Source organism: Lutjanus erythropterus, chromosome 4 (genome assembly GCF_056507025.1).
Source record: "Lutjanus erythropterus isolate fLutEry1 chromosome 4, fLutEry1.hap2, whole genome shotgun sequence".
Lineage (NCBI taxonomy): Eukaryota > Metazoa > Chordata > Actinopteri > Lutjaniformes > Lutjanidae > Lutjanus > Lutjanus erythropterus.
The window spans coordinates 44,423,632-44,445,578 of NC_139320.1; the positions used below are offsets into that span (position 1 = coordinate 44,423,632).

The following is a 21,947-nucleotide window of genomic DNA, read 5'->3' on the forward strand; positions in this document are numbered from 1 at the left end:
TTGAGTGCCCCTTCTCTTTTTGTCCTTTTCTGTCTCTCATTGTGTGCGTGTGTGTGTGTGTGTGTGTGTGTGTGTGTGTGTGTGTGTGTGTGTGTGTGTGTGTGTGTGTCTGTACGTGTGTGCATTTTAGGAAGCAGAGAATACAGAAGCCAGGATAGCTGCGTTGGAGGCCAGCTTGAAGAATATGGTGTATGAATACGTCTGCCGGTCGCTTTTCAAGGTACACACACACACACACACATGTGGAAAAAGAACAAATGTGGTTTTGAACATCTCTTAAAAAAATTCCTGTCATTCCTCGGATGATTTGTATAGGTGGTAAGTGGGTGGTGACAGCAGGGTTTGAACTGCAAACAAGATGACCCTCAACAGTTTTATTTCTGCCTTGTTGTTCCTTCTTAAGTTGATTCAAATGATGGGATGTTAATCTGAAAAACAATTTATCATAAACCCATCACTCATCATGAGCCAAAGAAATGTCTCCACTTTGTCTATTCACAGTTACAGAGATGACACTAACTGGCAAAAAAAAAAAAAAAAGATTCTGCAAACAAAGCTTAACAGGCAATTTGGCAGAGCACAGTCTAAACTGAAATATGGGCTGAACAACTAAAATACAACATGTATCTCCAACAAATGTTAAGATTTATTCAATAAAACAAGTCGGTATTATCATGACATTTCCATCGTTGAATACCCAAAGGTAAAGAGGCAGTACACTAGACTTGGGTGGTATCTGTATTTTTTCATACCTTTGTACTTTCTTGACATTTTACTGGAGTATATGGTATTACAGCGGAATTTGTGTAAAACTTGTATAAAATGGCTGAACTCAACTCTACTCCACTGCAGAGTGTACTCCTTTAACGTAGGCAGAGCTGTCTGCCATAGCAACATATTCCATTCCATTTGTGCATTCAAGGCTCAATTTAATCACCACTACAATTGTACTTGTGACAATGAAGTCATTAAGCAATTAAATAATGTAATAGGCACAAAGGTAAGTCAGGTAAGAAGAAACAAAGTGCAGAACATCAATACAAAAACAGAAAAGAGGGCAAACTTAACATGATAATTAACGATAACAAAACAGTGAGTTGACCAGGACCTCTCTCACTTTTAAGTCTACCCACCCACATTCACCCCACTAATCTTCCCTTACTCCTCCCAAGCTCTTTCACCTCCCTCTACAATCTTCAACTATCTCAGTCGTTGTGTAGTGTGTGCTAGAATATGTTTTTTCACAATATGACAGTGACAGGTCAAAACAGGTTAAATGGCAAAACACATAACAGTTAAGCAGTTATAACTGAGGTTACATGTTCTGTTGTATATATTGTGTTCACATGTTTAAGCCAATCACCAGCGAACTCCTATTTATATATTACATGACCTCCATTTTCCTTCATGCTCTGATGAAGGCCACTAGGCTGAATTGTTGCCTTGGCCAGAATAAACTGGTGAAATTGATCTTTGTACTGAATGTCTGTGTGTGTGTGTGTGTGTGTGTGTGTGTGTGTGTGTGTGTGTGTGTGTGTGTGTGTGTGCGTGTGCTACCTCTTTGCGTATCTTTGGGTATTCATTGTTAGAAAAATATTTGTTTGGTTTCAACACCACAACCAAAAATATGGGGATAGTGCATACTTTCAAATATCTATCTCCTGTTAGTATGGTATGTTGATTTCTTCACTTGCATACTCCTGCTTTAATCTCCCAACCCTTCTCCCTTCCTACTATCACAATTTGTTATGTCCGGCCTTTCAGCCAATCATAACGCAAGGTTAGTCTGGCAGGCTTAAAATATTTGGTTTAATTTTTCTAGTAAACGGTTGTTTTTTCTCAAGCAGATGAACTGAAATCTTTGTCATGTTGTAGTAGTTGTGGTATAGCAGTATTCTTTAGTGTTTAGACAGAATGCACAATCAGGTAAACACATACATTTACACACTTACACAATCAAACTCTGCAACTAACACAGTAATGAAGTGTCAAATATTGACCTACAGAGCAATCATTGCATCGATCAGGCAGTAAATGGTAAATGTAATTTCTGTGACTGTGGTGGGGGGTGGGAGAGGGGCATCAACGCAACACTTCCACACAAACACACACACATATATATAGTCAGTCACCCCCCAATCATTAGCACAGAGGAAACACTGGACTACATTATCAGTGCTCCTGTCAACATCTCTGCTGCAAAAGAGATAACTCCAAGCAGGAGGCGAGAGAGGTGGGAGAAGGGGTCCAATGAAAAGATAAAGGTTGATAATGAGGGAGAAAAAATGCGGAAAGCATAATGAGAGAAAAGAAAACACATAATTTGATAGGAGGGAATCGAGATTAGAAAACATCATGATATACACATCTTTGGAAAAAAGAAACAAACCACCCCGTATTTTTCAAACGTCTTTGTTTTCTATGTCAGTTGTAGGTCGTTATTCTGTGTTTGTGTTAAATTCCACCACAAACACAACTGATTCAGCTTAATAAGGTATTGATTGAGCATGGCTGGACACATCAAAGCTGTGATAAAGAATCTCTCTACTAAATATTGATTGTTGAACCTCTCATGAGCAAAGATTGTTTTTTTTTATTTGTCATTATAAACTTGCTAAGCTAATGTGATCTGAATTGAAATGAGACATTTTGTATTTTTTTAAACAGCTTTCATTTTCTCCAGATAAATATCCTGAACGAGAATTTGAAATTAAAATGAAATGGGGTCCACAAAAAACAAATTGCAGTTTGCAATCCATGTGCGGGTCAAAAAATGCAGACAGGGCTCCAACGACTTCCAGTGGAGGCTGTTTTGTTAAAATGGAATCACATTTGGTGAAGAAAACATTATGAAACGCTACGTTTAGGACTTGGGACTTGACCTGGGACCAGGACCTGACCGATACTGGATTTGTGGGGCTGATGCCAATGCTGATATTAGGCAATAAAAAAAAATTCTGATATCAATACATTGGTCATTGTGGTAATGATGCCTCAAATGTGGTTATCAAACACTTCAACAGATATGTAATGTAGACAGGATATTTTACAGTTTAACAATACACTTTATTGTCCAAAATGACATCATTACAATGAAACAGTAACAAATAAACAGTATTTTAATAGTTATATATAACCATAAATAAAAACACAACAATCTAAAAACCAAACAGTGAAACAATCTGTATTATGGTCTTTGAAAAAAAAAAATCAGACAACACATATGATAATACTAATATAAGCCACTGTAGCTTTGACAGGTCAGTATCTTCAGTCTTGTCACTCTTGACTTGGGACTCGAGTGCAAAGACTTTAGACTTATTTATGACTTGCAACAATGACTCAGTCCCACCACTGGTGCTGCATGTATGTACTCTACCCCTGCAGTGACCTGAAGTTGTAACTTACTGTGACAAAATAAGTACTTCAGATGTAATGATATGCAGGCTGTGTCACTTGTCTCATCCACGCGGAGCACCTTCACATATCGTCCTGTTTTTGGAAATGTTTGTCCATAGAGAGCTTGTGACAATAACAACTTGAAGGTTTTTCTTTTCAACACAGTGGAGCACACCGGAGGGTTGTACACTGAGGAAATTGTATTTTTAGAGCATTAAAAGTAGTAAATCATCAAAGATTGTAAACAGTAAGATTTTTTTGGTCTTTGTTTGTTAAATATACATGAATGTATATGTGCAAACACTTGTTATTTTAGGTCTTCATTTTTGTGTGGTGGCCAGTATAGACATTCAGGAGATTAACTGTGTGTGTGTGTGTGTGTGTGTGTGTGTGTGTGTGTGTGTGTGTGTGTGTGTGTGTGTGTGTGTGTGTGTGTGTGTGTGTGTGTGTGTGTGTGATTGCATCTCTTGATTCATGCTGTAGTTTGAGTTGGAGTGATGTGCTCAAGGGTGACATATTCCAGGTTTTACTGTCTACTGAGGTTCCTGTCCTGTCAGAGTGTCAGCATGACAGCAGTTCACACAAACATTCACACACTTTTATCCTCATTGCACTGTGTTTGCTTCATTTCTCCCTGACACAGATACACACACACACTCATAAAGAAACACACACACACACCCTCGAAAAACCAGGACATTGTGCCATTCTTTGTTTGATCAGTCATATCATATCGCCAGTGTGCCTGTGTGTGTGCGCTGTCACTTTGGTAGATGGAGTTGAACTTGGCAGCTTGGTGTAAATCATCCAGACATCGGATCAAGAGACGAACCGTGGAGAGGGTCGGAAAGAGGGCATGGTAGTGAAGAGCTCTAGTCCAAATGTAGCCTGAAGGTTAGCCTCACCGCAGCTCAAGCTGGTTCTACAGCTGTTAGTGAATGTACAGAATATAATATTAGCTGTCAGAGAAAGAGAGGTGTGTTATGAAGGTTTTTAAAGATGTGGAAACTGTAGAAGTCCTTAGACCTCGTTTGGTTTGTTTGTCTGTTTATTTTTCAGAGTAGCAGGGGGTTGTCTAACCATTTTAAATGAAAATAGAATACTGTATTATTTCACATTTTTTAACTTCTACAACCTAAGCACACTTTTATTTTGTTAAATAACGCTACTTAGATCTGCAACAATTAGTCCATAATCGACCAGTCAAACAAAAGAAAATTAATTGCTATTTGTTCTGATAATTAATTAATTATTTCAGTCTTTTTGAAGCAAAAATGTCAAACATTTGCTGGTTCCAGCTTCTTAAATGTACAATCAAATTTTCTATTTTTTGTTATTTATGACAGTAAATTAAGAGCCTGTGCGTTTTTGACTGTTGGTTGGACAAAAGAAGCAATTCGAAGACGCTACTTCGGGCTCTGAGAAAGTGTGTTTTCACGTGATTAATCATGAAAATAATCTGCAGATTAATCAATAAGGAAAATAATCAGTTGCAGCCATGATTCTCTTACACTTTCAATTATAGTCTTAAACCCTCATCACAAGTAAACATCAGCTGTAAGATCAAATCACTTCGAGCTGAGATCTACAAATGCTGGGAGGGAAAAGGAACAAGTAAGGAAACCTTGAGCATAATTAGTGTGGGAGATTGAAATCCATTGTATACCTTGAGAAAAAAAAAATGTGTCAGTGTGTGGGTGTAGGTGTTGGCGCTGACTGAATTTTTATATGACACATTACTTGACCCGTATCGCATGCTCACGTCTCGTGTAAACAGCTTGACACAGGAATATTGTGGGTCATGTGGTTTGGTGTACGTGGGTCTCACATAGCTTGATCCTGTGTTTGGAAACAGATTGAAACACAGGAGGTGCAAGGTTAGATTGCATTGGCAAATTGCACTGTAGCACTACTCCTCAAGTAGTAATCTAGTATTGTTGCTTGTAGTACATAGTTTAGAATGCACTTTAAGGTGGGTGTAAAAGACCAATGGGAGCCCAAATCATCTCTTACGTCCACTACATTACTTTGCATGCTGTCTCTTTGGCTAATGTGGTTTAATCTCATCCAGTGATGCTGTAATTCACCGACTATTGAGATTGTAGCCACAGTGGCTACAAAAGAGGTTTTCTCAGATAGACTACCATCTCTCTCATGTACCTGATTTTTCAGCAACAATGCCTGCATCTGGTAGCAGAGATAGCAGCTACACTGAATACCCAGACTTATTAGATTAACACAGTCATTTGACTTATGGCCACATCACAAAACACAACACTGAGAAGTATTATTGAATTGCATGCTCCTTCTAAATTGGTTGTCCTTGCCAGACAGTTGTTAAGTGCATAAAATGAAATTTGCATAAATATACATAACCGGCACAGGAGCAGTGTGGCTGTATTTCAATGTGAATGTCATGAGGCGCACACTGTCTGTTATTATGTTTGGCAAGTAAGTATTGTGGTATTGTTGCAAAAATATCAGAATCAGTTATGGTGCGTACTGTAACTGTAGAGAGAAATTAGATATTAATATAATGCTTTTGGAGGCTCTTCACACCACACAAGTTAATTTAATTAGTCAGGTATGTAAGGAGGAGATTCATCATATTTTAAAGGTAGAATCAAGACAAGTTGTCAGAGCTGTTCTTAAATGCACCAGAAAGAGAACTGATTGTTGAGTCTTATTCCCAGGACATCACATCCTGATGTTTTGGGCAACAAAATAATGGCAAAAAAAATGGAAAGACAGGTAGAGGGCAGAGTCTCTGCAGACACAGACACCACCACACGCTTCTAGTAGGTCACAAGCGATGATTGAGAAGGATTATGTTTATATAAGTCTGTACATTGTTTTTAGGAAACAGAATTCAAATTAAATGCATTGGCATAATCTATCAGATATCAAATATCAGATATACACTGATATAGCTATGAGAGGCCAATATCAGCTGAAAATTTATCAGTCCAATATAATCATACATCTCTAATGTGTAATCTCTTGAACAGAGCTCCCCAAGAATTTAAAATGAATTTCAGTGTTTGCTGACAATAAAGTTGTTTCCTATCCTATCCTGTCCTAGTGTATATGCCATCCTGTCTCCTGGATGAATCTGTCTTCCTGTCAGTTAATCTTTTTTATGCATAAAGTTGTTTATAGCATTTATTTGATTGTTGGCAGGTTTTTCATGTCCATGAGTTTGTTACAAAAAGGTTGAAACCTGTGAGGAAAAAATATTAATTGAACAAAACCTTCCTGCATCATCCACCTGGCGTGTGCGTGCATGTAAATTTGTGTTTGCATTGCCCTGTGTGTGTGTGCGTGTGTGTGTGTGTGTGTGTGTGTGTGTGTGTGTGTGTGTGTGTGTATTTGCTTCCTGCATTCTTTCTCACTGCTTTTTCTCTCTTTCTCCTTCTCTTTCTACCATATTCCCTGTATCCACTGGAGTCTCTTGGTCACTGTCTTTCTGTGTCTCTCTGTGGGTGGGAGTGGGATAAGCATCTTGATTAGTGGCTTTCTGTTATCTCTCTCAAACTCCACTGGCGGACGAGAAAGAGGGAGAGACAGGCACAAAGAGAGCCAGAGAGATGCAGTGTGCAGGGATGATAGAACAGCCAGTGTACTTCTTGAAGTCCCTGGGGCTTTTTTGTCAGTGTGAAGCAGCCCCTTTACAAGCCCTTCGGTTAGGCAGGCTGAGCTGCATATCATGCAATGGGAATAAGAGTGTGTTTGCCCTCTGTCTGGAAGAAATGTGAACATTTTGTACTCTACCTTGACTTTCTTTGTTTTTCGTTGGGTTCTGAGTAGGACAAAATAGCGGGTTCTCATGTTTGTATAAAGCTCTCTGTCCTTCCTTCTGTCTGTTTCAGGCTGACCAGTTGATGTTTGCAATGCATTTTGTCAAGGGCATGCACCCTGAACTCTTCCAGGAAAGTGTGAGTATCTTTGTAGATTTATCATCTGCATTTCTAAGAATTCATTTCGGTGATAAATTAAAGGGATTGTTTGGATTATTTGAAGTGGGGTTACATGAGGTACTTATCGATGGTCAGTGTATTACCTACAGTAGATGGTGGATGGCATATCCCAGTTTGGAGAAGCAGAAAGAGGCACTAGCATGGATGCTAGATAATGTACTGCTGTGGACACGGTCAACAGAAGGTGTTTCAGCCGCAACACTCTATTTAGAATATTTTCACTGCTTTAGCCAAAAACATCACTTTCTCTCCAAACCAACCTCCATTCATGAAAACTGCAAATTTTACCTCACAGAACATGGGAGTCACTGATCTACTGCTGCCTTGATCTGGTAGGTTGTTCATGCCATTGTGTTATTTCAGTGTTTTAAAAGAAGTTCGATTTCACCCAAGTCACACAATAACACAAGCAAACTAACAGATCAAGGCAGTGGTAGATGAGCAACTCTGATGTTTTGTGAGGGAAAATTGCTGATTTCTCCAATGGAGTCTGGTGAGAGTTTCCTCCCACTGCTTCCCCAAACTTGGGGCTTGCTGACCAACTGTAGGTAATACACTGATTATCCATAAGTACCTCATGTAATCCCACTTCAAATAATCCAAATTAAATTTAAATATAGAAATTTAAGCGTTGTTCCTGCCAAACATTAACACGAATCTTTGCTGTAGGAATGGGATGTCTTCACTGGATCCATCGTAGGAGAAATGTTTAAGAAAGAGGTAAGAGTGCATCTTCTTTTTTTCTGAGAATGAGAGACACCATTCTGTTTCTGTTTTTGCCTCATACCTCTGCCCTTGTTTCAGGAGTTCCCTTCTTGGATTGATCAGGAGAGGCATGGAGCAGTGGCCATTTTTAAAGTAAATTCAATGATACACACTGACACGCACATACACACACAGTCAGCAGAAAATTTGTACATTATTACACCTTCTGCTACATTTGAAATGTGTGACAAAAGCATGTCTTTCATGCTTAATAATGTAAGCAAACATTTTGGCATGTGGACATTTTCTCCAGCCAGTAGACATCCAAACAATGGTTTGATGTTTTTTTTTTTTAAAGAATGTCAGTAAAGCAGTCCATGTTGAGCTTAATATAGGATCTATTTCTCAGCCGTTATTTTCTTGACCTGTCCTTCACCCTTTTAACTTTAGCCATCCGTCTTTCACAGGCTACATTCCCAGCCCTCTACCAGTCCCTGTGTTTGAGTGACTCAGACCTTTGGCTGTCCTTCTCTCAGAGCTCACAGTGTGAACAGGAAATCCCGTCCTCCATTGCCAAGAAGATTACTCTCTTCCAGCAGGTAAGCTTTCAATCAAAACCCAGTCATTTCATCAGCAAGATGGAACAACTTCTCATTATTTACAGAGTATATAAGAAGTCCTCACGGTTAAAAAACTTGGCTGTGTCACTGAGCACACCCCTTCACACAGGGTTTGACTGAAAAAAGTTTTAGCTAATTTCATGTCAAAGTATGAGTAATACAGAAGCCACTTAACACTAAAGTCAAGTGTACACACTTGACCATCAAATCAATGGGCTTACTGATTTACTTTGTATAATGTGTTCTCAAAAACATTTTGAAAAAGAAACACCTCAAAGCTTCTGTGATTTTAACAGTGTGTATTTGTCCAAATAAGGATTTTTGCCTCTTAAAAACAGACTTTTTGGGTATTTAACATTTATGTTTGATATGAGTAGGACTGATCATCTGTTCAACAAGTTTTATTGAATCCTCAGTTTATGTTTTTCTCTTTGTTCTCCCCAGCTGTTGTTGGTTCAGGCAGTCAGACCGGACCGACTGCAGAGTGCCATGGCAGCATTTGCCACCCAGGCCCTTGGTAAGTTTTATTCTTTTCTTTTATTATTTCAGTCAATGTTTCCTAAATGAGCTGGAGTTGAGCTCAGAACTGTTCTGTATAAATTGACAATACACATTTATTATTCATAATTTCTCACTGTAAAACAACAAAAACAAATTACATTCACAACATATTCATGCTGCCCTCTGTGCACCTAGCTGCTCTGAAAATGGGTCTCAGCGCATTGATGTTTTTTTTATAGGTTTCTCTTCTTTCTCTCACTTGGTCAGACCAAAACAAGCATCACGTAAATTAATATATACATATCCACAGGAGCTGACCTAGGTTAAACATTGGTGGGACAAAACAATGTTGGATGACCTCATGTGTTGAGCAGACTCTGTGTTTGCTCCACCTGAGTTTGGGCTGTTTCGGGTTGTAATCCATTATAGCCTAAAGGTGCAGGAAGAGTTCCAGTGTTTCTCATGGTGATATTTTTTCACTGCAAATAAAATAAAGTCACAAGAGAAAACAAAAAAATATGTGATCAATCATCTGATCCACTTCTGCGAGACATACACTGCTGCATGCTTTTGTTGTTATACAACACATTTGTTGCTCCACACACGAAGCCAGATTCAATGATTAACAGGGCTACACATATCATTTATTTTAGTAGTCAAATATTAATCCAATTATCCCATCCATTAATCGGGTAATCAAAGAAGAAATACTTTTGTTTTATTAAACTGCAATATAGTAAATACACAAAGGAGAAAATAAGTCTCATAGAATTAACCCAGAATTTTAATTTTTAGAAAGATCAGTACTTTCATATTACTATACAATATAAGCTAGTAATAATCTACTGTATTATAGTATACCATAACATATTTAATATATAATCATACACTATACAAGATAGTAATACTACACTTACTATCTGATCTTCATAAGTAATTTCACATGTAATAGCCAATCAACACTGAAGCCTCAACACAGACGGGGACTGCTCTGCTCTGCTGAGTGAGAGCTGTGTGTTGGAGGAAAGCAGCAGCAGATATGGTTGAAGTTACAATCAACATCACAATCTTAGGATCTGTTTCTATGATGACAAGCACGACCAGTTTCTTTGCTACCACTACTGGGCTGTATACTTGAGTTAAAGGAGGCTTCGATGCATGATTTTCCTTTGATTTTTTTGAGTTATTCAAGTTTCAGCCCTTGTGATTAACATGATTAGACTATGGCAAATTTGCAACTGCATTTTTTTCTGATTTACATCACGACTGTGAGAGCATTGCTCCCCATCTTAAACTACGGGGGAGAGCAAAGAACTCAATTCTCCCTGAAAGATAGCGTCAGTGTACAGAAATTCAACAAACCAACAAATATATTTGGTGAAATGCAAAAACTGAAGCTGTTTTTTGTACAAATCAAGACAAGCATGATGAGCTGTTGAAAAGTGTTTGTGTTAGTTCTCATGAAGGTTCAGTAAACCTTCGCCCTTCTGAATTTGAGTGTGATTGCTCTGAATAATGAGCTGTAAACATCGTGAATGACTAGATCCTTTTGGTATGGAAAGATGCTTTGTTTCTCACAAGCACCTTCTGCCTTCACGCTCCACTCAAGCAAAATATTCTCAGGCAAGGCTTTTATTCTGGCTTTCTGAGCAATACTTCAGTCATCAATGGTGTGATTTTTTTTTTTTTTCCCGTGATAGTCCTGTCCATCCTTTCTCTTTATGTGTCTTTCGTCACTGTGAGAATGCCACTGTCCTTGAGTAAATGCCACATAGATAAACACAAACACACACTTCTCGCTGCCTGTTCTCGTCTCTCATTGTCTCTCGCTGTCTCCCACACTGACACAAACACACATCCCACCATGTACTTGCTCTCTTTCACTCACACGCACACACACACATGCAGTTATGATGTTGTGAGAGAGTGGTTAGTTTATTGTGGCTAATGAGCCCATTCATTCAGTCCAGATAATCCTAATGGTGTGTTGGCTTCTGACTGCACTATCTGGGACGCTGCTAATTGGTGTCAGGTGAAACTAATATGCAGGTGTTAATATATGGGTATAAAACTAATTTTCAGTTGTGTGTACTGTGTGACAAGACGTGCTAATTGACTTTTGATGGTTTTTAGGTTTATAGGTACTGCTTGTGTTTGCTGTGTAGGGTGGTTTTGTTTGTATGAACGAGAGCAGTACATTCATCTGTCCATCAATATGTCGGCGTTTGTGTTTATGTTTCCGGCTGTTTTTCAGCTGCTCACGATGCAGTGAATAATTGATGCCAAAGGTAATTTTCCAGACAGTTTAGTTGCAAGTTAAAAAAAAAGAGAAAAAAATCCCTAAATTATTGAAAGTTTCTACTCTGTTTACATTTAGAATATTTACAAAATGTAACCATGTGAAACTAATTTACCACAAATAACCCCAGCTGATCATCATGAAGCTTACTTTGCATAGCGATACCAGTACCTGGAATTCAGCCCCGGTATCCAAGGGAAACTTTTTCAGTACTTTAATCTCTCTGTAATAACATGTCATTTCAGTCCAGACTTTTCAGTTTCAACATTGTTATTAATTTAAAACATTTCATTATTTATGTATTTTGAAGACCACATGACATAAAGTTTCTCCTACCTCTCTCTCCCCTCCCCTGTCCCTGCAACCTCTGGCCTGTCAGTCTGTCAACATGGTATTTCACTCTGTTGTTTGTGTCTCACAGGAAGCATATGTGATATCCTTCCTGTTATGTTATTGTTATTACCATAGTACCTGTGACTGTAATAAAACCCTGGTAAATCATATGCAAGTCACAAAAATAGGTATCATACTAAGGTTTCAAACATACTAAGAAATCACATACTGATTTCAGAAGCAGTCAGTGGCTGAGTGTTGGCTAATGCTGGTAAACATGCTAAACCAACAGCAGCCAAACAGTGAAAAAACCCAGTTACCTCCAACAACAACTTGCTGAAGTTGTCTTTGCCTCGTTTTAAGTTCTGTTCTGTCCATGAAGGGTTACTTTATACTGTTTAGACATCGCCTGCAGGTGTGGTAATGTTAGCTGCAGCTGCTGTCAGGGAAAAAACAGTGCAGCTTTTAAATATACTCAGCGTGTTGCCCTCACCAGCTTTGCATCTCACATTACAAATATTGCAGTAAGTGTTGTCTGCATCTTGTTTTGAAAAGTTTAACCGCACCTGCAGTAACTTTGAGCTCAACTTGAACAAGCTGCACAGGTTACTCTCTCTTTCCCTATACTCTGTTAGTCTCTCACCTAGATGTGCTCCCAGGTACACAATTTGTCACTGATGAATTCACTAATAGAGTGAATTGGAATTCTGTAGTACCAATGTAATTTGGTCGTTCTTTAAAAAGTACAGAGTTCGGTACCTAACCCTATCTGCTTCTCTGATCAACTCATTTAAAATATTCAGTGGCATTCCTACTATACTATTATGAAGGTTAAAGGAGAAATATATAAGTCCCTAGTCTTCAAAAATGCGAACTCTAATAAACATGTAACTGAGAAAGAAATACTGTTGTTCCAACCCAGAAATTTCAAAGGAGAACATACTGGCTGTAGTGTTGCTGTCAGAGAAGCTGGTATTTCGGCGTAGCATGTTTACTTAATCTCTTATGACATATCATGGTCATTTTATGATTTAGTACAGTAAAAATATTACATATTTCTCCTTTAGTATTGATTTTTGTCACAGCTTACATAATACAACATTTCTAACACAAATTAAGGTTTCTGTTTACTGTAAGTTGGTTCAGTTTTGTATTTTCAATACACACAATTTCTTTTACACTCTGGTCCTGTCTTTGTCAGTCAAACAGTATACCAAATACAAGCATGCATTTTAAAAAGCCTTTCTGGGTGTGTTAACCTTGGGGAAATCTATGGGCTCTGGACGTCAGCATCTTTGTCATATGAATATTCATGAATGAATAAACAATAACTCAAGGCCAAACATTCTTTATTTTAATGAGAAAACCCACCCCTAAGTAGAATTTACATCGTGCTCTTCCGATGGTTTTTGACAGTAAAGCAAATCTCATGAGTTTGTGATGTCATCAGGAAACAGAGGCTCTATTGATACTGATATGGAGTCAAATACAGCCAAATTAATTTTAGGTACCGTAGCCAGTAAAATCACCATTGATTCCATTAATACTTTTTCTATGGAGCAGCCTCAAGATGTGTGTCTAGTAAACTTTTTCTATGCTACTATATTATATTATATATTATTCTTAAAAACCTCACGCAGGAACAATACAGACAATCATTCTTTAATGCGCATTTTAATTTCTTAAGTTTTGACAGAATGTACTGTGGCTGAGGCAGGACCTTTCTGTGCAGAGTTTGCATGTTCTCCTCGTGTCTGTGTGGGTTTTTTCCAGGTTCTCCAGCTTCCTCCTGCAGTCCAAAGACATGCAGCATAATAGGCTAATTGATAACTCTAAATTACCTGTAAGTGTGAATGTGAGCGTGAATGGTTGTGAACCCCACCTGTAACGAAGTGCATTTAGTTGAGTACTGTACTTGAGTACATTTTTTGAGTATCTGTACTTTACTTGAGTATTTGTTTTTGTGGAAACTTATAACTTTAACTCTACTACATTTCAAAGACAAATATTGTACTTTTGGCTCCACTACATTTCTAGGATGGTTGTCGTTACTTTATTCTGCCCCTGAAGCCTGAAAGAAATCTCAGTTATTTAAGAGACTTGGAGAACTCATTACAGTTGGCTTCAATCTAATTTTATGTGGTGATTTTAATACTGTTTTCGATTGCATTTCTATGTTGAAGTTTTTATATGTGTTTCTATAGGCTTTGTGTAGTAGAGTGGTTCTACAAGCAGGTCAGTGCATCATTAGATGATTTCAGAGAGTTACAAGGTTCTGTAAGTGCACTGTGAAAACTATACAGCGTGTATTGATATTAGAAAATGTACTTTGTAATTTGTACTTTTGAATATTTAAGTATTTTTAAAAGCAAGTACTCTAGTACTTTAACTCAAGTAAAATTTTGATTTTAACTTTCACTTGTAGTTGAGTAATATTTGACAAGGATTATCTATACTTAAGTACTCAAGTACTGGGGTTGAGTACTTTGTCCACCACTGCTCTCGCCCAATGTCAGCTGGGTTAGGCTCCCAGCCTTCAGATTACAAGGCTGATGCGCTAACTATTGCACTTTAAAAACTTGCACTTTAGTGAAGTTGTCACAGTTGCAACTGTGGAGATGTCAGCCTTCTGTGCCAACAAGGCAGTTGAAGCTCTTTTCACAGATTAAAAACTAAGCAATAACTATTCAACTTGACAGTTCATTCTTGATCTTAGAAAAAACTGACAATATGCACTTGTTTGCTTTTTTCACTTTTAAAGCTAACGAGGGCAAGCGCATGTTGAATGTAACAAGAGACTAAGAAAATAATTACGGCGAAGAAATAATAAAACAGTTCATGTGGTGGTCAGTTTTGTATTGGCTACTATTCTTGGCTCAATACTTGGCTTTTCACAGTCTCGCTCAAGGTGACTGATGTGCTGCCTGCTGCACCAACAAGGCTAGAAAAGCTTCCACAATTATGGAAATAAGTCAAGAATAACACTTAAGTCTCCATGCTCAGTAACAAATCTGGACACCAAAAATCACACAAAGGTTGTGATCAACCTTAGATGCTGTGTGTCATGACCCAGCACTAAAGCCATGACAAAGAAAGGGGGGGATGCTGGTTGAAGGAAATAACAGAGATTACAACTACAACAAAGAAATAATAATACAGTGCATGTGGTAGTCAGTTCAGTAAGTCGTGACTGTATGTGGATGGATGACTGTGAGGTATGGGGGCAGAAATTTATGCTGTGTAGCATAGAACAGCCAAAGATGAGCAAGAGAGATGCTGAATGAATAATGAAACAGTGCTTAAAGACTGGTGGCTTATTTGCAATGTTTCCAAAAACAAGTTCCACTCTCTAAAGACAAATTATGAGTTCTTACACCACATAATTGGTACATAACTTTTGACAGTATGCAGTTTGTTGTCACTGCTGTGAGGTGATACATTTTTGCAAAGCAGCTGCCCCACATATGCACTGGTTGGATGTTTTTCTTTGTGTTTTAACAACATATACCATACCTATGCCCCATTGTTTGTGTTGTCATCTGACTTTAAAATACTCTGCCCCGTGTGAGGCTCGAACTCACGACCTTCAGATTATGAGACTGACGCGCTGCCTACTGCGCCAACGAGGCCTGAAAGAAACGTTATTGTGATTGAAACGAGTGGTCACAGTTGAAACTGTGGCATAACTTGATTTTTGAAACTTTGCCTACAAGGCAGTTATTGGTGTGATGCATATTAAAATATTGGATTCGATTTGACAGTACATTGTTGACCTGGGAAACAACAATAGACAATAAAACAATTTCAATAGAATATCTACTTTTTTGTTTATTCTGGAGCTTTCAACCATATCACAATGTCTTCATCACAAGACATGAAACTGAAGATCTTAAACTTTAAGTTATTCCAACCATTTTTGAAAATTCTTGCCCATGTTAGCTGAAGACTTGACTGTTCACGTTATGTCTCAAAGTAGTGGACACACTGCCTGCCGCACCAGTGAGGCAACCAAAGCTTCTGCAGTTTTGGAAAAAAGTCAGAGAACAACAATTCAGTGGACACTGAATTTGTACATCAAAATTCACACAAAGGCTGAGATCAACCTTGGGTGCTTTGTGTCATGACCAGGTTTGGAAAATTGCTCCAGACACCAGCCAAATACTGGTAAAATATGAAAGTGTCTGGTAGATTTGAGGCACAAATTAATGATTTACTATTGTGTGGCTGGTGAATTTGAACCTTTTTCTGTCAGTGGCTGGTAGATGTTCTGATTTAAAAAAACTTCATCTCCAACTCTGGTCATGTACCAGAACTAAAGCCATGACAAAAGAGGGGCAGCGCAGGTTGAAGGAAACACAAGACTAAGAATACAACTACAACAAAGAAGAAATAACAGTGCAGTTGGTCATCAGTTTGATCAGTGGTGAATGTGTATGCATGACTGAGTGTGAGGTATGGTGTCACAGACAGCCAAATACAAGTGGGAAAGATGCTGGATTCACAACAAATAATGAAATAGTGCCTAAAGTGTGGTCATTTATTTGTGATTTTTGTGATGTTTCCAAAAAGAAGTTCGGCCATTGAAAGGCAAATTATGTATTCTTACACCAGATAATTGGTATATTACTTTTGACAGTATGTCTCTCCTAGTGTTTATCGCTGTGAGGTAATATATTTTTTATGGAAAAACTGCTTCTGGTGTGACTTCTGTAAGATTCTTAAATTTTCAGCGTCAGTAACATGTTTGACATTCTACTTTTAACTGCACATACCATGTGTCAGACCTATTGTCTTGTTTTTCTTTGTGTTTTAACAACATATACCATACCTATGCCCCATTGTTTTGTGGTGTCATCTGCCTTTAAAACACTCTGCCCCGTGTGAGGCTCGAACTCACGACCTTCAGATTATGAGACTGACGCGCTGCCTACTGCGCCAACGAGGCCTGAAAATTGCGTAGCATGATGGATGATAGTTGCCACACTTTGAACAGTTGAGAAACAGCTGAAATATCTGCTTACTGGATCAATAAAGCAGAGCTCATCACAAATTACATAAAATGGTGACCAATAACCATTCAACTTGTGATGGTCTCAACACAATGTCCTCCAGATTTTACTTAGAAAGCAAAGGGCTTCAGCTCACAAAGTTAAGATCACATGACTGAGTTGCTTCTGGTCCTGGTCTGCCTCATGTGACCACAAAGCAGTTAGGGTTTCCTGACACAAATTAAAAAGTGAGCAATAACCATTCACCTTGACAGCAATTGGCACAGTGATCTCAACACAACGCCAACTTGATTGCTTGCTACACGTTTACAACTTCTTGTCCAGATTTGACTTAAACTTCCATCTTTCATGAGGCTTCAACTTCCAACCTTCAGATCACAGGACTGAGTCGCCCCTATTCCACCAACAAGTCTTGGAAAATGAGTAGAGATGTCACAGTTGCAAATCATGGCCTGGAATTTTAGTGAGGTAGTTTTTCTCAACCCTCAAACAGTTTCACAAATGTTGTTAGTAGGACATTTATAAGAGCCCCAGATGAAAAAAAAAAAAGTGGATGCAAAAAAGGATGGAAGGCAGGAAATATAAGCAGAGAGGAAGAGAGCACTTTGGTGAGCCAGAGTACCATGACTGCCTTGCTTCCTACTGATAGCAAAAGCTCTATTGACTGAAACTCAGTGTCAGCTGTTGTGCAGCTGCTCCGGAGTGCTAATAATAATACTGGCTCATTGAGGGGGACACTCCAGCCTTTTTGTGCGTGAGTGTGTACCGCCTATGTATAGCTGCGTGTAAGGATGTCCATCAGCCGATCTATCTGTCTTTGAAGATGTGAATTATGTAGTATTTGCATATTTGACTGTGTTATAACGTGCTTTCCTCCCGTTTCATTTTTTTAAAAACACCTGCCCCGTGTGAGGCTCGAACTCACAACCTTCAGATTATGAGACTGACGCGCTGCCTACTGCGCCAATGAGGCCTGAAAACTAAATGAAAGTTGCTTAAAATGTGTGAAAACTGAAACAATAACCACTGCAGCTTTTGTCTGTGTGTCATTGTGCAGTACCTGTGTAGATGTTTCATGTGTGTTATCTGTGGCTATCTGTACTCCTGTACTAAGAGTACAGCACTCTCATTCGTCTATCTCAGCATTTCTACGTGAGCTATATGATTCCCCGAAAGCACAAGTGTCACTTCTTTGTCTCCCCTCTTGTTCGTGTGTTGGCAGCTCTAATAAAACACACACTTGTACCTCTTTACCGATGAAGAGAGTCCTCGCACTCCTCAAACGCCTCGTGAACCCACTGACGAAGGTGCGGTGTATGTACAAGTGCATCATGTGGGTGAGAGTCTGTGTGTGTCAGAATGAGAGAATGAGGAAGAGACAGACAGACAAAAAAAAAAGAACAGGAGAGAAGAAGATTTTGTGTGTATGTGTTTTTGGCTGTAAATCAGTATGCTAATGAGGCATGGTCTGTAATCCTCTTACAGCTAATCTCACTCAATCCCCCCAGTCCAGGCCTGGGCACTGCTCACGCACACAGGCATGCCTGGGTGAACACACACACACACACACACACACACACACACACACACACACACACACGCACGCACACACACTGGATTGCTCACTCTGTTTCTCAAAAATACACAGTAAAAACATCTTTCCCTTTGTCTTATCATTAATCGTCCAGACAAGAGGACACTCTTTCCTGTTTAAGCCATCAATCAGCATTTCAATGCAAGTGTATCCCCTCAATTACATTGATTTTAATAGAAAGATAAAAAACTATATTAATAGAAAAACCTCAATACCTATGTCAAGTGTCGTGTGCTGCTCATTAATTCCAAGCCATTCAGTGTGTCCTTCACTTAGCAGTGTTTTTGAACCATAGGGAGATTGTGGTACTGTCTTTTTCTAGGCTCCTCTTTGCCCTGATTGTGTGTCATAAAAGCCAAGGTGAACTTTGCTATTCACAGACAGAGGATGCTGGCCTGCACCACGAATACTGATTACCTGCCCGTGTCAAAGGTAGTTGTGTTTCTGTTTGTGCACGCGCATGTTCTGTAAATGCTCCCCGTTTTTTTTTTTTGCAGTCAGACATCACAAGCCATGTGGTCAGATGACTGTTTTTCTTAGTGTTGCCATGGCGATGCAGCAAAAGGTCGCTCTGAGATGTTCTCTAGCAAGACCTTGCGCGCGCGTGCTTGTGTGTGTACTTGGGTGCAGCAGATTGCATTTGGCAGCAGACACCAAAAGAATGTTCAGGCCGGGGCGGTCGTCCCAACCAGAGAAGACAGCGCTTTGTGTGTGTGTGTGTGTGTGTGTGTCTGAAAGAGATATATCTGCTGATACATGCGCAAATAACGTCACAGTGGAATTTCTAACACAGCCACTCACCCTGTGTGTGCCTGTATCGCCGCTTGTGTGTCACTATTAACTCATATCTGATACGCGATTCAATATATTACAGCAGGATTAGAGCCTAATGCTCAGCGAGGAAATGCACACACGCAGACACACACACAAAGAGCCTGGCTTCTCAACACCAGGGGGCTGACAAGGTATTCTTATGCTATGCGTGGTGAATACTGCTGCATACCTAGCACTCAGTATGCACAGCACATCACCCTCCTAATCTCTCTCACTCTGTCTCTCTCAGTGTCTTCCTCTTATGCCCTCTCTCTCCCTCTCTCCATCACCGCCTCCCCTCTGCTCTCCGTCTTCTACTTTTCTTTTCCTCATCATCCTCCTTTAGGCGCTGTCTACCCCTCCCCATTCGTGCCCTCCCTCTGTCTCCGTCATCTTTTCCCACTTGATTTGTCTACCCCACCTGTGTCTCCTTCTCTGCCCATTTCCCGTCACCAAATGCCCCTTTGCTGTTCCTTAATAGCACTTTTTCCTGCTCTTTTTAGCCTTTTCTTCTCCCCTCCTGGTGAACCCTCTCGCGGAGTGTAAGGAAATATTGATACACTTAAGTATCGCAATGTTATGTTTTGTGATACTGTATTGATTCTCAGAAACACTGAATTGTGATATTGTGATACATGGCAGTTGTTCGTTTTGTGTTGTGTTTAAAACCCCTGATCACTAGATAGCAATGTTGTCTATCTTAACGGGTATCATTGCATAAAAAACTAAACAGTTGTAACTCAGGTTTTTCACACATGGTGGTATGTTGACAGAATGGCAATTTTCTGAAAATTAGATTAAAACTATACAAATATATCACCTTGCTTAAAGAATTGCAATGTAAAGCAATAGGGTGGTAAATTTTAGGGATGCATGATGAATATTGGGGTCAAAAAATTATAGGAAGAAATTGCCTTATCCAGCTATATCTGTATTGGTATATATTAGCCAGTAAATATTGGCTATACTTATATCTCATTTTTACATTTTGTCAAAGCATTTAATTTGAATACTTAGGCAAATGCAGTTTTTTTGATGGACTTTACTAGGAAGAAACTAAATAAACATTTGAAGAGTCAGAATTGTTGCGTGTTTTTGTTGTCATAGTGATATCAAATAGATTTAAAGTGTTAAATCATCCATGTTTGATCACTACATCTGAGCCTTTCTTACCCTGTAAATTTCTTCTTAAATACAAATGTGAAATTATCGGTTAGCTTTTAGCTATTAGCCATGAGAAGCAGGTAATTATCTGTTATCTGTAATAAGCTTAAAAAAATCTGTATTGTGCAACGCCAGTAAATTTGTGGATTGTCCTTAACCAGTAGTTGCAAACATCAATAATCAATTAATCATTCAAAGGATGTGCCTTTTGCTCAGTCAGTATATCCAGTCACTTTGACTTTGAGCAACATATCAACTTGAAACTGAAATGTTGCAACACTTCTTTACAGATCTGTCTTTCACACCCTTCATTATCCTCCTGTCTCCTCTTTTCTCTGCAGGTATGAAAGAGCTCTCTCCTCCTCCTCTGAACCTGCGGCGTCTCTACACGGAGACACTGGAATGGGAGCCGGTGTTGATCATCATCTCTCCAGGGGCAGACCCGTCCCAGGAGCTTGCAGAACTAGCAGCTGAAACCGTGGGCAGGGACAACTATCATGAGGTAGAGAATAACAGGATTAAATGGGACAAGTCATAACAGATTAGCAAGTGCAAGGGGATTTTTTTTTCAACTGAATACCAAGATCAGATCACCACAATAGTCTATTGTGCCCATAAATGGGGAAAATAAGATTGCTAAAGCTTGTTGAATGTTGTATTGAAACAGTTTTGAGGCATAGGTCTTGATTACGTTCTACCAATTGAGTTCATCAATTGTAGTAAATTTCAAGACAACAAGAAGTCTGAGAAAAATGCATCTGTCTATCTGGCCCATAGACCTCAGCTCTCTTCATTTAACTACACATAAAAGACCTATACCATTGCTTTGGGTGGGGCAGAATTTGTGATTTCATTATATATTCTTCACAATCAAAGTCCCTTGTCATTTTGTTATTTGAAAGCTTTTATTATGAAGCAGAAAGACGGCGAAATGTTGGGTTTTCATCAGCAGTAACTTACTGTAACTCCTATCCAGCTGAAAGCAACATGAAACAGTAAAATAAAGTGCATACCTGAATGTGCAAACAGTAACGCAGAGGAGAAACTGAACTTCTAAATATAGACATTCAGTTAGAAGCTACAAAAGACTTTTAAAAACAACTTTCTGTCAAGTCTCACAAGCTTGTTTGAGGGGGAGACGGCTTGACGGCTTTGGTGTTGACATATATGTTTATCTTTGGTTTTAGATGGATTACATTAGTGAATGACTTTTCTATTAAGCTTTTATTGCACTGCAGTAATGTAACTAACTGTTGTCAACGTGAGTATCGTGACTTGTCTCTTCACTGCTCTGCTCTATGTGTGTGGACACTGGTGTAGCACACAGATGAGAGAAGAAAAAAGGGGATAAAGACAAACATGACTGACCGACAGCAAATGCATTAAGGCTCTCACACTGAGCTGAAATGAAATGAGTGTACATAAATTAGGTAAATAACATAAATGAAATATTTTGTTTCTTTCGGTGGGGCATGTGGTCCTGTTGAGGTTAGAGCTTGAATGTATTTGCTAGATAGCTAATATGTGTTTTAT

General features: G+C 39.0%; 1 protein-coding gene and 3 non-coding genes across 5 annotated transcripts in view; 1 reads left to right on the forward strand and 3 right to left on the reverse strand.

The window, feature by feature from the left end:
* dync2h1 (dynein cytoplasmic 2 heavy chain 1) overlaps window positions 1-21,947 on the forward strand; it is a 164,849-nt gene that overhangs the window by 90,028 nt on the left and 52,874 nt on the right. For both annotated transcript variants that reach the window (XM_084718107.1, XM_084718108.1), the window contains 7 exons: window positions 131-220; window positions 7,269-7,334; window positions 8,046-8,096; window positions 8,181-8,234; window positions 8,549-8,680; window positions 9,146-9,218; window positions 20,756-20,916. In XM_084718107.1, coding sequence (XP_084574233.1) covers window positions 131-220; window positions 7,269-7,334; window positions 8,046-8,096; window positions 8,181-8,234; window positions 8,549-8,680; window positions 9,146-9,218; window positions 20,756-20,916 — 627 coding nt within the window. The remainder of the gene's footprint in view (window positions 1-130; window positions 221-7,268; window positions 7,335-8,045; window positions 8,097-8,180; window positions 8,235-8,548; window positions 8,681-9,145; window positions 9,219-20,755; window positions 20,917-21,947) is intronic.
* trnam-cau (transfer RNA methionine (anticodon CAU)) lies at window positions 15,391-15,463 on the reverse strand. Its single transcript has one exon. It is a non-coding gene; the product is annotated as a tRNA-Met (tRNA).
* trnam-cau (transfer RNA methionine (anticodon CAU)) lies at window positions 16,707-16,779 on the reverse strand. The gene has a single exon. It is a non-coding gene; the product is annotated as a tRNA-Met (tRNA).
* On the reverse strand, window positions 17,744-17,816 carry trnam-cau (transfer RNA methionine (anticodon CAU)). The gene has a single exon. It is a non-coding gene; the product is annotated as a tRNA-Met (tRNA).